The sequence below is a fragment of the Bombus impatiens genome, unplaced genomic scaffold, assembly GCF_000188095.3.
Source record: "Bombus impatiens unplaced genomic scaffold, BIMP_2.2 scf_0246, whole genome shotgun sequence".
Lineage (NCBI taxonomy): Eukaryota > Metazoa > Arthropoda > Insecta > Hymenoptera > Apidae > Bombus > Bombus impatiens.
In genome coordinates, this window is record NT_176665.1 from 72,857 (window position 1) to 87,590 (window position 14,734).

Genomic DNA, 14,734 nt, shown 5'->3' on the forward strand with positions numbered 1-14,734 from the left:
TGGAAATTGAATTTGTGAAAATTTAGAATGAAAAATGATTAGTATCTTATAAAATTTGACGGACAGGGTAAAAACTAAATTAAAAGTAGTGAAGAGAAAAAATAAATTACGCTAGCGGTTTAACATCTGAGAGGATTACGTATTAGTTTTTTAGCAGTATTCATTTTCTTTGGTTCTACGTTGTATTCACGTCTGGACAAAATTTTCTGACGTATGTGCTCACATATTTAACTGAAAAACACATTCTTCTTTCTACAAATAATTATTCTGGTTTCAAATTTGTCTATCTGTTTACTCTTCTCGTCAGAAGATTTATAAAAATTTCCTCAGCGTTAACTAATGCAACTTCAAAATGAAAACATCCATTTACACGAAACATATAAATTTCTCACAACGACATGATATGAAGAAATAAAATTTGCATAATATGATAATTCGAATCTTTGAAGAAACCGTATTTATAGTTGCGTCGTTAATTTATTCTGTTTGACATGTATATGATTAAAATACCCTTGGCGTAAATTTTATTATAAATCTTTAAATATTTAATTATAAATCTTTCAAAAGGGACGAAGGGTTATATATCTTTATAAATTTATCGGGATATCATCGAATTTATTTCTGTATAGAAAGACATGACATAATTCTTTCATGGAGGTTCAATGACACACACGTATTTCTATTTCACTTCTATTGGGTCAACGACCAAATAATTTCCCGGTGAAATCTTGGAAACATCTCTGTGCAGCGTTTCAATTGCTACGTACTATTTTACACAGTCCTTTAATGCATAGTTTATTTTCTAGCTATGAATTCTTTAAGCACTGTCGTAAAATATTAAACGGCAACAGTTTGTGTAACACGTAATTTAATGAATGTCAAATAGATAGAAATTATAAATGTCTAAAAATATATCAATTTATATCGAATCAAAGAATTAAATACTTTGTTCTAAAGCTTCAATGAAATTGCGGTAAAAAGTAATTTGAATTTGCCTGCTAATATTGACAATTCTTACACTTTGTATTTAAGAATGTTTGACAGAATTTGCACATAATACATACGTCATTGATGGAAAGAGAACAAAAATTGGTTACTTCTTATAAGGATGAACAACTTTTTAAACGGCTAGGTTAAATCCTAATTTGTTAAAAGTCTTTTTAAAAGTTAAATTTTAGTTTATTGTACAGATAGGCTCATTTGTTTCATTGCACCTACATCCGTAATATTTGTTTATCTATATTCTAAATTTTATTCCATTCGTGTTCCTCATTTCTATTTTCCTCTATCTCAAATCTCCTCTATTGTTTTTAATTTGTTAAAAATTCACATATATATGATAAGCGATCTTGACATTAAAGTATGCTATATAACAAAATACGCGCATGTTATTATTAATAACATACATCGTATAAAGTGTAGAATATCAATTAAAATGAAATACTCTGAAATTAAATAATCTAACTCGTGTCTAAACTAAATTGTAATGTTTTCGTAGGATTTAACGTACACTGCAGCTCGTATGTATTTGGATACATTAATTGACTTGTTTTGACAATGCACGAGTGTTACTAAAACGTATGAATTAATGATCTTTAATGATCTTGTTGTGGAATAATTATTCATTTAAAACTGTATCAATGTCGTATTGAAGTTAAATACATGATTCGTCTAAGTGTTAAATAATATTAAATATTATTGCTTGAGTTAATCACAATAATCTATCTAGCAATTTATCACATCCATTTCCATCATATTTACTGTACATATAGTTTTATCACCAAGCGAGCTAAAAACAATGGATTCCTTAGGTAACATAACTCCTCCATAATATTTGATAGCTGCAGGCATAACAGGCAGTTATAATACTCAAGGATGACTGTAACAGAGAATAAAGTCGTCCTGGATCTTTCTATTCTACCATGTGTTTTAGTAACATTTGTGTCTTGTTCATACAAATCGATCAAAGTGTGCATTAGCCTTGTTTACTTTTGATGTATATTTTATAAAATTAAGAATAAATTATTATAACTACGTTTATGATCACTTTAGTTTCATATAATAGTACACTATGATCGAATTGAATTAATTTTTGGAAGTTAATACGCAACGATAAAACTGGTGTTTGTAATCGTAAAATTTTACAGAGATATTGACAAAGTCTTCAGCTATAAATTTTTTAAGTTCTTAATTTTTTGATTATAAATTAGATAAAGAGAGATCTTCCAGACAGATGTAATTTGACTTCCGATGTTATTAGTAAAATCAGCGATATTTAGGTAGCAAATTATACACGCTAGATAGGAAAATACAATGTTGCTGCTTTTTAATAGATAATTCATTATTATAGTTTGGTGATTGCATAAAAAGGCACACGTGGCTACAGAAACTATTGGCATACCATTCTATTTATTATGGCATTTACATGCTAATTAATTAGATCCAAATATACTACATTTCATATCATTTTCATATCAATAGTACTTTCATATGGTTACAAAAATTACAAAGACTGCTTCATTGGAGAATAACGGTACCAATAGCTTTTGTAGTCACTATACTAGGCTTCTAATTATAGCTTCTAATTATCAATTTATTATTAATTTGTACATTTGGAATAAATCTAAGTAATGTTATCGCAAATCGTCTCAGTCGTCTAGACACATTATCAACTATCAATGATATCATCACAGATTGCCAATGTTTATGAACTATACTTATCAACAATGCTTATCAACTATACTTACGAGCAACAGTACGCTACAACGGAACATTACGGTGTAATACCTCTAACCGACCTGTAGTTACGATCTCCATTTCCCTAAGCTTCAACCTTCCACCTCTGATACTTCCGTCTATCGTTCAACCCCCTCAAATAGGCGATCGACAATATAGAATCGAGTCGTATAATGGAAACCGATAGTGCCTATGCGATCGTTGCTCCCCCTCTAAGGAATAACAGCCGTGCCATTTCCATAAAATCTTCGGCATTTGGTGCTTGTTCTCGAGAGGCAACAAGAGGAGGAACGTTCATATTTACAAGATGAGATCAGGCTGTTTTGCTGTTCGGCCAAGGCGATCTAGTCGTTGGTTTTAGCATGGACGGGGCAGAGAAGAAGCGAGTGAGGTCGAGAGTCGGTTCGTGTGCCTCGACCGCAGAAACATTTTCAACGGGACAGCCTCTCTTCGTTCTCGTATCGTGCTGAAGCTTTTACATTGCACGTAGTACGTTTGCTGCGAATAAACGCAGTCATCGTGTCGCAAAAGTAAAACGTGCCTGGTCACCAAGTCGATCGGCGGATACGATTTGAAATCCGCTCGGCAAGCGAATCAAATCAGCCCAGAAAGATTAGATTGCAGAGTTAACCAGTTGGGGTTGTAGCCTCACGCTACGAGAGACAGGACGTTGGAGCTTGGAAACTGTTCTTCCTGGGATCACGAGATCGTAGATACGTAACGAGTTGAGAAATGTTGTATCTAGTTTACCAAGTTTCAGATTGTTTGTTAAAGCTTGACATTTAGGGATTTCGACGACTTTAGGGAGTCAAGATTTGGATAAAAATTTTATTGTATTGTACTGTATTAAAAATACAGATTGTATCAAAAATTATAGATATGACAATTTGAATCTACTGTAAGAATAAAAGTTAATATAAATCCTATTTTATATTGAGAAATTTTATTATACGAGGTGGGGCAGTAATCGCAGTACAACCGGCCAGGGGTGATTCTACGTGAAAAAATAAGAAAGCAATTTCGTATCTGCGGCTTCGTTTTCGAGAAAATTGACTTTGAAGATTTGACAATTATACCTAAATTTGGTTAATTCCGGATAAGAGTAAATAATCGACAGCGATTTAAATTCCATTCGAAAATAAGTCAAAAATATAGAAACAATATAGGCAAATTAAGGTATGCTTGACAAATTTTCAAATTCGATTTTCCCAGAAACGAAGCGTCATATGAAAAAATGTTATTCTAGAGTTTCGACTTGTTTTTTCGTGTAGAATGAATGCCCCTTCCCGGTTGTACTACGACTATCGTCTCCATTTTGCATATATACAGGGTGGTTGGTAACTGGTAGTTCAAGCGGAAAGGGGGTGATACTACGCGAAAAAAGAGGTCGAAAATGTAGAATCAAAATTTTTCGTTTGAAGCTTTGTTTTCGAGGAAATCGACTTTGAATTTTCGCTCGGTACGCGTGCACTTTATCGCGTCTCGTTATAACGGATCTCACTGCAGATTGTTGTCTCGATGGAAAAATTAAAAAAAAAATAAAAAATTAAAAAAAAATTTTTATTCTATATTTTCAACTTCTTTTTTTAGAATCACCCCCTTTCCGCTTATACCACCAGTTACTAACTACCCCGTATAACAAATAAACTGTTCTTAGATGTATATCAGCTTTGCCAACCATTTGCTTACCAATAATCCAAAAATGTTTTTATCGCCGATAATGCCAGTGATTATTCTTAGTCAAAAGCAGTTTCCATCGTCGATGATAGTTATTGAAAATTGCAATCATTTATAATGGTTAGATATTTGTAACTAAAGCATTTAAAAATGAATAGCTTTTAACCATTTAATTTGTAGAAAATCCCTTTAAGATGTACAGTTCAGTATCTTCCATTCCCATTAAAATGAACTTTTTCTCAAAATCTTTCTTCGTAATAATTTTCAAAATGACTGTTACTTTTCGTCCCCAAAGAGAACACAACGTCGAATAGGTTTTGAAGCGAATTCTGTCATAGACATACTCGATTAACCGTGACTTTCTACCAAGTGTAATTAGCGCATTCCTTATCCGACGAATTGCAACCGCGAACGTGATTCGCGTTAGTAAAAATATCCGGAGGGAGGATAGTTTTCGCAACGTGGATCGCTTCCGCGATTGCTATTAACCAACGAACAAATTAATTTGCGATCGCGTGCCCGTCGCCGAAAGTAAATCCAACGGTGAAACCTATCGTACCTTAATTAAAATAGATCGTGTCTTAAATCTTTAAAGGAATGAAAGTAACTGTTCGCGTGAAAACAGCCTTTCGAAATCTTTAGAAGATCGTGCTTCTTCGTCAGGGAATGCAGACGAAAGTTAAAGACTCGATTTATCGGGAAGAATTTAATTAAAATCAATTTAATTAAAGATATCAATTGAAGTGATTAATCGTTTGATTATTGTTAACGATCGTATCTGTCACGCGTATATATGCAATAATAATAATAGTAATAACGTACTTAATAAATATAACAATATATTATAAGCAGGTATATATAATATTATACATATAGGGTGAGTATCGTAACACGGTGGCTTCAAATAACTTGGAAATTATTTTGTGCGAAAAATGTTTCGAACAAAAGTTGCATAGACATTGTTGAGATATGACGGTTATAGTTTGTTCTTTAAATGGCACGCCTAACGCTTTTTCTCGAATTCGGATAAAACCTCAAATTGTATGTTAAAAAGTATTACGCACGATAAGATCTAAAATTAATAATTGTTGAAATATTTTGAAGTTAATTACTTACAAAAATATGCACTGAGCAACAGAAAATCCTCATGGGCTTCGTAAAATCGACCACGAACACCACCAAATTTTCTGTGACCTGGATTGATTTTGAATGACCTTGAGTGAATATAGTGGTTGAATTCACCGTTATGTGTAGTAAAAAATATGTATTTATTTTTACATATAATATTTATACTACAGTACAATATTTTTAATTTTCTTAACATTTTATTGTGTCATCAATATTTTCAACAGCATCCAGCTGTCATCTTATAAGCTGACATAAAGAGCTGATAATTTATTATCGCACAAACTATACATACCAAAATAATTGTAGAAGTATTGTTAAATATCGATTATTAAACATTGTATCGTAAATAATATTCGATATATTACCTTACATTGAACATATTGCTGACATATTGTGCATATTTTTTCTGCATATTTTATATGCGTATGTGTCATACGTTTTTTTGTAAAATTAGTGTGCATAAACGTCCACAATTTAATTATTACGAATAAAAAATGACTCATCCACCTCACGGTTACAGTGACTACATTATAATACATAATCATATCACATTGCAAGATAATACATTATTTAACATAAAAATACAATAATACTACAAGCTAGGTGTACAGCGATTACTTATCGATTGATAAATGATTCGAAATTATAAAATTATTATAATAATTAATAAATTATACATGGAAGTATAAAAATAAAATTACGATTTTGAATCAATTACACTAATTTTATTCTCTTTATATATAATCTTATTTTTATAAGTCTAATTATTATGTAGCGATCAATCATAGTACTAAGTTACATCTAATTACAGATTAATTACGCGTGAGAAGATATAAGTGGAACTCTGTTGATATTCCGACTTTTATATCACTCTTTGATAAAAAAAAGTATTTTAATATGAAATAGTAGATAAGAGGAATAAGCTGACAGATTTAAAGGTATAAGCCTCTTTAAGCAGATGATAAATGCACGATATTTTGTAAGAAATGAATAATATTAGTTTAATTAACTAATATTTTCAATACTTTTGTATAGATTATTATAAATACAATACTATTATAAATATTATTAATAAGTAAATGATGTGAATTATAAAACAATTGTAATAATTAATAAATTACAAATGAAATTATAAAAGTAATTAACATACTATAAGAATTCAACGTGAAGTCACCTAAAATTATTCAAGATATTTTGATAATTATTGCATCAATAAAAGTGTCTCTACAATATATAAAATCTATCTTATCAGACTTGTTTCCGTTAGTTTCATATTTATAGTCAACGCCGTATTAACTGCAAAACGGTTATTGGAAACGAAGGCAACGGTTAAACTAGTACGATAGTAACTAGAGCGTTCAGATCAGATTCTGTTACGTAAATTATATTAATTGTTCAATTAAATTCTTATCTTCTTAAACAGTAGCGTAAGTTCACGGATTCCTGCAACTTCATCAATACATATTATTTTTTAAAATCGCTTTCAGACCGTATCTCTCGCTCGCGGAACGAGATGAGTACAATTAATTGGTTAAAATGGAACTGATAAATATTTGAAAGGGTTCAATAAAATCTATTGGCATGCTATCGCTGCATATACAGTCTTCAATATCTAATTCTACTTTCGTCATTTCCTTTTTCAATAATAAAGATCATGAATATTTTTCCACGTGATTGATTCTGTAATAATTAATTCATCAACTGCAAACATATACTTGAGTATTGTTCGTATCAATAGTTACATCAACAAATAATAATGAAATACACATGTGCATAATTATATGTACTAAAACTAAAGGACTAACACTATAATATAATACAGCAATAAATATATGTAATATATGTATAATATACGTATATGTATTATAAATCATTAAATATCTTTGTAGAAATAAAATATCCAATTTTGAAACTCAATACTACTATGATACACTATCATAAGCTTCCGTTCATAAGTATTAGCACATTTATGAAAATTTAAGTGTCCTTGAAGAATCATTAAGAAATTATTAAAACATTCGAACATTATTATCTTATTCCAAATAAAGAATTCATATTCAATTTTATAATAATAATCTCACCAATTTTCTATAATGAAATTAATTTATCTTCTTCATTGCCTATACTTGTTATGTTTGTCGTTAATTATTGTATTGTTAATTATTTTGCTACTTACTATGTTATTATTATATAGTAAGCATATTATCACTGCATTTCTTCTTATTTCATTTCATGCACCTTGTAAACGATTTTACAGTACAGATTTAGATTTTGTGCAGATTTTTCGAAACTAAGGAGTTTGCAATCTGCATATTAGATTTAGACTAGAAGACTGTGAGAGGCATAATTATTATACTAATTTACTTATGTTATTGCAGGTCTAATAAATTTCTGCTGTGTATTTTAAACCATAATTTTATGTGAATACAGAATCTCGGTCGACTAATCCATTCCTTGATAATTCATATTTTATGTTACATATTCTGGTATATTACTTGGTTATGCATATTAATCATCAAATTTCACACGAATGTCCCAATACTTATGAATAGATAGCAATAATGATTATAAAGAATAAAATCATTGCAATAATGTTGTAAGTAAAATATATCTAGCGATATATATTGCGAAGTATATAACGAAGTATATAATGAAATAATGTAACTAAATGTTAATGTGGTGTACAACTCGAAGTAAAACTTTCCCCTTTTCAAGCATTAACGTATAACCTTGTGTTAAATTCCCTGAAATCAGTTTATGAATATCTCACATACCTCATTTTATATGCTACGCGATAATTTACACAGATTTCGAAACTTAAATCGTTCACGAGACAAGCATTCTTTCTCGCAGCATTTAGTTTAAATACCTACTTCCTGGAGAACGTGTAAGAAAACTAGTAATGGCGAGATTGTATATATTATTTGCACGATATTAAATGCAAGTCTAGCAGTAATACTTCTTTTTCAAGCGTTATTTTCAAATATATTTATTTGGAGTAATCAATCTTTTTATTTGTTATTTTTGTTTCAAACAAGACGTATCTAATCTCATATCGAAATTATGTAAGGAATTATATATTGGGTAAAACATTTTATCAAGCTTCTACGATCTGAAAGTTAAGTGTATTTGGTTCGTATTGCAATGGATAGCTCGTGATTATATTGTTAGACGATGTAGGTAATTATAATTATGTACATTTGTATTTTATCGTAAAAACTTTCCACCATTGTTTCAAGTGGTTCGATGCATTTATAGAAAAACACGTGATCTGAAGATTAGATCGAACGCTCGTTAAAATTGGTTTTACCTGTTAAATTATCAGCTAATGTTGAAAATGTGAAATTTGTGATATTTTATGTTCTTATCGAGTGTAGGAACTACTGCCTTTTCGCAAAGCATAATAGAAATTGAAATTAAGTGGAAGAATGTGTACGCTACTACAATTGAAGATATTACTGCAAAACGCTTTCGAATGTTACTGTATAGAATATTGTATAGAATATATATAAATTTAATTTTTCGTACGTGAAAACCTCAATATATATATAGATATTAAATTTGATATTATACGAAATTATACGAGATATTATACGGAAAATTAAATTTGAAGGACAGATATGGATATTTGGTACGAGGTATGCTATCTCCGAAAATAAGTAAAAAGTATGCAGTAAAGAATAACATTCTTCCATTTATCTTATTTTCAAGAGAAAACAAACAACCGACAGGAGACTACTCTACTTGCGAAAATGAGTCAAAGATGTAAAACAAGATTCTTCTATGTAAAGTTTCATTTTTAAGAAAATAGAGTTTAATGCGTTGAACTAAGAATCGACTTACTGCACGTCTACTCGATAAATTTTCAAATTTCATTTTCCCAGAAACGCTACGTTCTATGAAATAATTTTATTCTACATTTTCGATTTATTTTGAAATACAGAATAACTTCTTATTGATTCACTTCTGCCTAGTTTAGAATCAGGCAAGTTCAGTTATACTGGATACATTTTTCGACTCGATTTTCTTGGAAACGAAGCGCCGCGTGAAAAATTTTATTTCATAAATTCCTGATTTATTTCGGGATGTAGAACAACCTTTTATCGATTGTTCATTCCCACATCAGAAATCGGACCGAAATAATTCGGAATCAGACAAGTTCGAGTATATATGTGGCAAAGGTTTTAACTCAAGTTTTAAGCTTTTAAGTAAAGTTCAAGTCAACTTTAACGAAATATCGTATGAACAAACCTTATTCTACATTTTCTGTTTATGTTGCCATGTAGAATGGCTGCCTCGTTAATCCATAATTACTGCAGTATAATACTGATAATAAGTACGGTGTTATCAAAAATGTACCTTGTCAAACTGTAAACTTATATCAAGTGATTGCTCCGGTATATATTCATCCAGATGCAAAAATGCACAGTTGAAAACAGGATTACTGTTATTCGAGCGTAACCATGCTTACTAAAATCAGGTAAGAAGCCTAAAACTTTTTAGTGGTTTTAATCTGTAAAACGTTCGTAATAAGTTAATGGTGGGTCGAGATAGATCAGTGATCCGAGAAAAAACGAACACCGATCCGTTGTTATTCTATTTCCACGATTTTTGTCATATACATGTCGGGTTAGCGTTAGGTTTATGGGCGTGTAACGAATCTTCATTCGGACTAGCCATCGTTGTTGTACAACAGAGATTATATTTACTGGTATAAATATTGATTTTTACAAAGTTTGACAAATGACCGTGGTGATTAAACACTCGAGATGTCAGTGACAATGTTCTTAGGTTCAATAACGAATCCACGGTCAACGGGGCAACTCTTTGTTAAACGTAGAATATATTTTGAAGCGTAAAGTAACGCTTGTTGTGACGCTCGGGTTAATATTGCACGTAAAGACGATGTGCATTCTCCAAGGTGATCGCAAGAATAAAAGACTGATACGATCGCATTTGTCAATTGCATATTGGCCGGGGATACCAACAAAATTCCAGCTGCCGTTGCTAGGCAGACTCGCGTAGAGCTGACGTTGCTCCTGCCCGGGGTTTAATTGTTAATACAACGTGTGTCTCACAATATTGGCACTTCTCTGTTAGGTAAAAACGTTCATCTCGTGACCGTGGCTACGTTGGGCGACCAGTTGTGTCACCTCGAGCCCAAGCCCACTGTCGCAAATCTCGGGCAAACATAATCAGATCGTATCGCAACAACTACTTCTAAGTTCTATTATTTAAGTACAGCTATAATAAATAGTTTAGACCAAAGTATTGGGGATCTTCCGAAAATTCCAAAAGGAAGTCCCCGATGTCCCCTCACCTCCGACATACATATACGGACAGTCTTTATTTTCCAGTGATTGCATCGTAATTGCAATAAGCTAACTTTGTCAGCTACGTGTTTGTAACAAAGTAAGGGAAACATTGAAATTATTTTAGGAACTTTTAGTTCTAACTAAATAATTAAATAACCGATATTCTCGAAGTAACATTGGAGGATTGCTATGATATAATGAAAAATGTTTAATGTTGAACGGTAACAATAAAGCACACAAAAGATGCTTATACATTATTTTCCTTTGTCAGTCGTTTTGCAGTTGTTTTAAGCAGCAGTTATCGATAGATACTTTGTATAAACGTTCAGTCAAACACGGCTGGTAGTTTAGTCAAGTTGCAAGTAAATTCAAATTTACACTGTCTCACTGTGGATCATCACAGCGGACAATTCATCGGAAAACGTTGCTTTAGGCGAATTTATGTTTCACTTTGGACGAATACGACGGATAAACGCTGTTTCCATTCGCGTTCCCCCAAAGTGAAAGAGCATAAATTCGGCTTTTCATCCTCGTTTCAACCGTAGTGATCCTTCAAAGTGGACAGTGTAAATTCAGCTTTACCTACTACTTGACTAAATTATTTTCCGTGTGTGAAAACACATTCTTAATGCTCGTGTCACTGCTATCTCAAAATAAGTTACGTAAGTACGAAGGCATTTTAAGGCCAAGATCCTTAATATTCTTCTATAAAGAATAAATAAACGTATCGATTAGAGAAAATATAAAAGAACATACGATAGAATTCCATTTTCAGAAAATGACGATCTTAAAATCTCGTATAAAAAAAAAAAAATGAAAAGTTTCTCTATCATTACGCGATTCTGAGCTTGTATTATGCCGGAGTGTATCTCCACAATTCATCATGATGTCACTGCAATTGATAAACAAATTTACAAATCCGTCACAACTGCCAATCCGTAAAAAATACGATCTGTTTTGTTATAATACATTTTGCAATCTTTTTGACAATTCCCTTGTTCATAAATAGTAAAAGAAAATAGCGTAACATTGAACCAACGAATCTACTCCAAGATTCCATTATCAAACTGTTTTACTTGGCTATTTATTCGATTATCTTGTGTTTCGTCTCGAATTAACTCATTCATATTGACTCGTGTATTCTTATGTGTTGTCTCCAAATAGCTGATAACTATAGATTTGCGTATTCTGTTTAACTGTGTGTTAAATCTGGATATGTAAGTTGTGTTATATTCTAATTGATTAATCCTTTAAATGCTCGCTGAACTGCTTCTAATTGTCGTACTTAATGTAGCGTGAAATATGTTCTATTCTGATTAATTAACTCTTTGTGTGCTCACTGAATTGTTCGTCGTTCAATGTTTGTATGAACTACAAATTAAAAATGGCGGAAACTGCAATTTTTCACGAAACATGTTTTCGAGCTATAACTGTAACAAATCTAAAGATTCTTACATCTTTCGATGCCTACTGCTTGTTTCTGCATCAATTGATTTTGATGAAAATTTTAGCATGTATATAACCGACATAAGTCTACGAAACGTATTGTTAGAAGATCGTAATAGTCATTACAGGTTTAGATAAAAATGTCGTGACAAATGACATTTGGTGATCTAATTCTTTTATCTTTTCCAAGAAACTCAAGTCCTCTGGTCCAATTTCTAAAAAGTAATCCTGGTTTAGACTATCCGAATATTAACGTGACCTACTATATTGTGCAATTTAAAATCTCCGAATTTGTATAATATTACGACGACAATTAAAAAAGAAAGACATCATAAAAATATGTGAAATCAAAATGTAATATGAAATGTGGTCAATAAAAGAAATTTTTAAAACATATAATAAAACATTTTCTCTACAGTTCAAGAGGAGACTGATGCTACATTATCTGAAAATAACTTTGAATGCGACATGCTTGAAGGAGGAAATGAAACAAATAAAGCAAACATAGCTGAAAATAAAGTTTTATCAATAGATGTAAAGCAAGATTCAGAAAATCTGAAGAAAGACTCAACGCCAGAATTTCCAGCGACTGCGACTTCTAGTACAGTACCAAATCCTCCTTTTGCAAATTCATTCCTTTCCAATGCTTTTGAAGGTCTAACATTGCCAGATAATAAATATGCAAAAACTGTACAAACAGTCAACCCAGTTTCACGTACATGCCAAAAATGCATCAATGAATGGAATAACCTTGAACTTGCAATTCCCAAATCATCAATCTTAACACCAACTACTTTTAATCTATCTAATACACAATATGCATTTGGTAACAGAAGTACGAGTCAATTTCTTACTTCTCCAACATCAGAAAGTAAAGAGTCAGTGTGTGATAACGCAGAGAGTAGATCTACGGCTTTGTGTTGGAATCCAATAAGAACATTATCAAGTCCAACATTCAAATTACCTACTGCATCACAAACTTTGCATAATCCTGCAACATCCGCATTATCATTTTTGACACCAACAACTTTTAATTTATCTAATACACAATATGCATTTGGTAACAGAAGTACGAGTCAATTTCTTACTTCTCCAACATCAGAAAGTAAAAGGTCATTGTGCGATAACGCAGGGAGTACTTTCTGTCCGCCTTTCTGTTGGAATCCAATAAGAACAACATTATCAAGTCCAACATTCCAAGTACCTGCTGCATTACAAACTTTGTATAATCCTACAACACCCAGATCATCAATTTTGGCACCAACTACTTTTAATCTATCTAATACACAATATGAATTTGGTAACAGAAGTACGAGTCAATTTCTTACTTCTCCAACATCAGAAAGTAAAGAGTCAGTGTCTGATAACGCAGAGAGTAGATCTACGGCTTTGTATTGGAATCCAATAAGAACAACATTATCAAGTTCAACATTCCAAGTACCTACTGCATTACAAACTTTGCATAATCCTACAACACCCAGATCATCAATTTTGGCACCAACTACTTTTAATTTATCTAATGAACAATGTGAATTGTGTCGCGAAATTTCATGTAAACCTTCCACTTCTGCAGTACCAGAAAATAAACTTACAGTTTACGATCCAACAATAAGAAACCAACAAGAAACAACATGCAATACAACACTCGGGATGCCAACTGCAGTATCAACTTCATTTGTCACATTACCAGCGACACCAATGGTATCTGGTGGTACTACTTCTACAATGCCTACCAGCGAGTCAAGGCGTCTTGTACATGTACATCAAACATATTTACTTAACGACAATCCTACTGAACCAGTTGTAATACCTCCATTCAATTTTCCTGCGAATGTCATACCTGATGTATCGACTCAGAATCGAGCATCAATTGGTTACTCCGATAATAGATTTAACGCATCTAATCCGGCACTTCCGCAATGTACAACTGCAAGTTCATTTTCTACATCGCAACCTGTTACATATAGTCAACAATTGTCTACTTCATCATCAATGCCTTTAATAAGCGCGTTTAATTTTGCTTCGCCATCGAGAGATTGCACAGCTGTAAGTAAACTGAAAGTATTAAGTCACTGAAAAAATTCCTAGCATATTCGATAATCGATTTATTCTATTACATTCTGTACACCCTCGTATACTCTTCTGTACACATTGAACACTCGTAGAATTCTTTTAATAATATATTAGGTTGTTCCGAAAGTTTCTTTCGTTTTATTCATAATTCAGTAAGATAATATAAAACGGAAAATGTGCATATATTATTTCCTTATGAAACGAAAGAAACTTTTGGAACAACTCAATATTATACAGGCTGGTTGGTAACTGGTGGTACAAGCGGAAAGGGGGTTATTCTATTCTAATATAGAATAAAAATTTAAAAATTTGGAAATTTAAAAATTTAAAAATTTGAAAATTTAAAAATTTAAAAATTT

General features: G+C 31.7%; 1 protein-coding gene and 1 long non-coding RNA gene across 2 annotated transcripts in view; one reads left to right on the top strand and one right to left on the bottom strand.

The window, feature by feature from the left end:
* Positions 1–8,228: 8,228 nt before the first annotated feature.
* LOC117151503 overlaps positions 8,229–14,734 on the bottom strand; it is an 11,802-nt gene continuing 5,296 nt past the window's right edge. Inside the window, exons 2-3 of the long non-coding RNA XR_004461493.1 lie at positions 14,088–14,091; positions 8,229–8,240 (exon numbers count right to left, since the gene is read on the bottom strand). This is a non-coding gene — a long non-coding RNA (uncharacterized LOC117151503). The remainder of the gene's footprint in view (positions 8,241–14,087; positions 14,092–14,734) is intronic.
* LOC105680582 (cell wall protein DAN4-like) overlaps positions 12,729–14,734 on the top strand; it is a 4,479-nt gene continuing 2,473 nt past the window's right edge. The window contains exon 1 of the mRNA XM_033320123.1: positions 12,729–14,348. Coding sequence (XP_033176014.1) covers positions 12,771–14,348 — 1,578 coding nt within the window. The 5' untranslated portion in view covers positions 12,729–12,770. The remainder of the gene's footprint in view (positions 14,349–14,734) is intronic.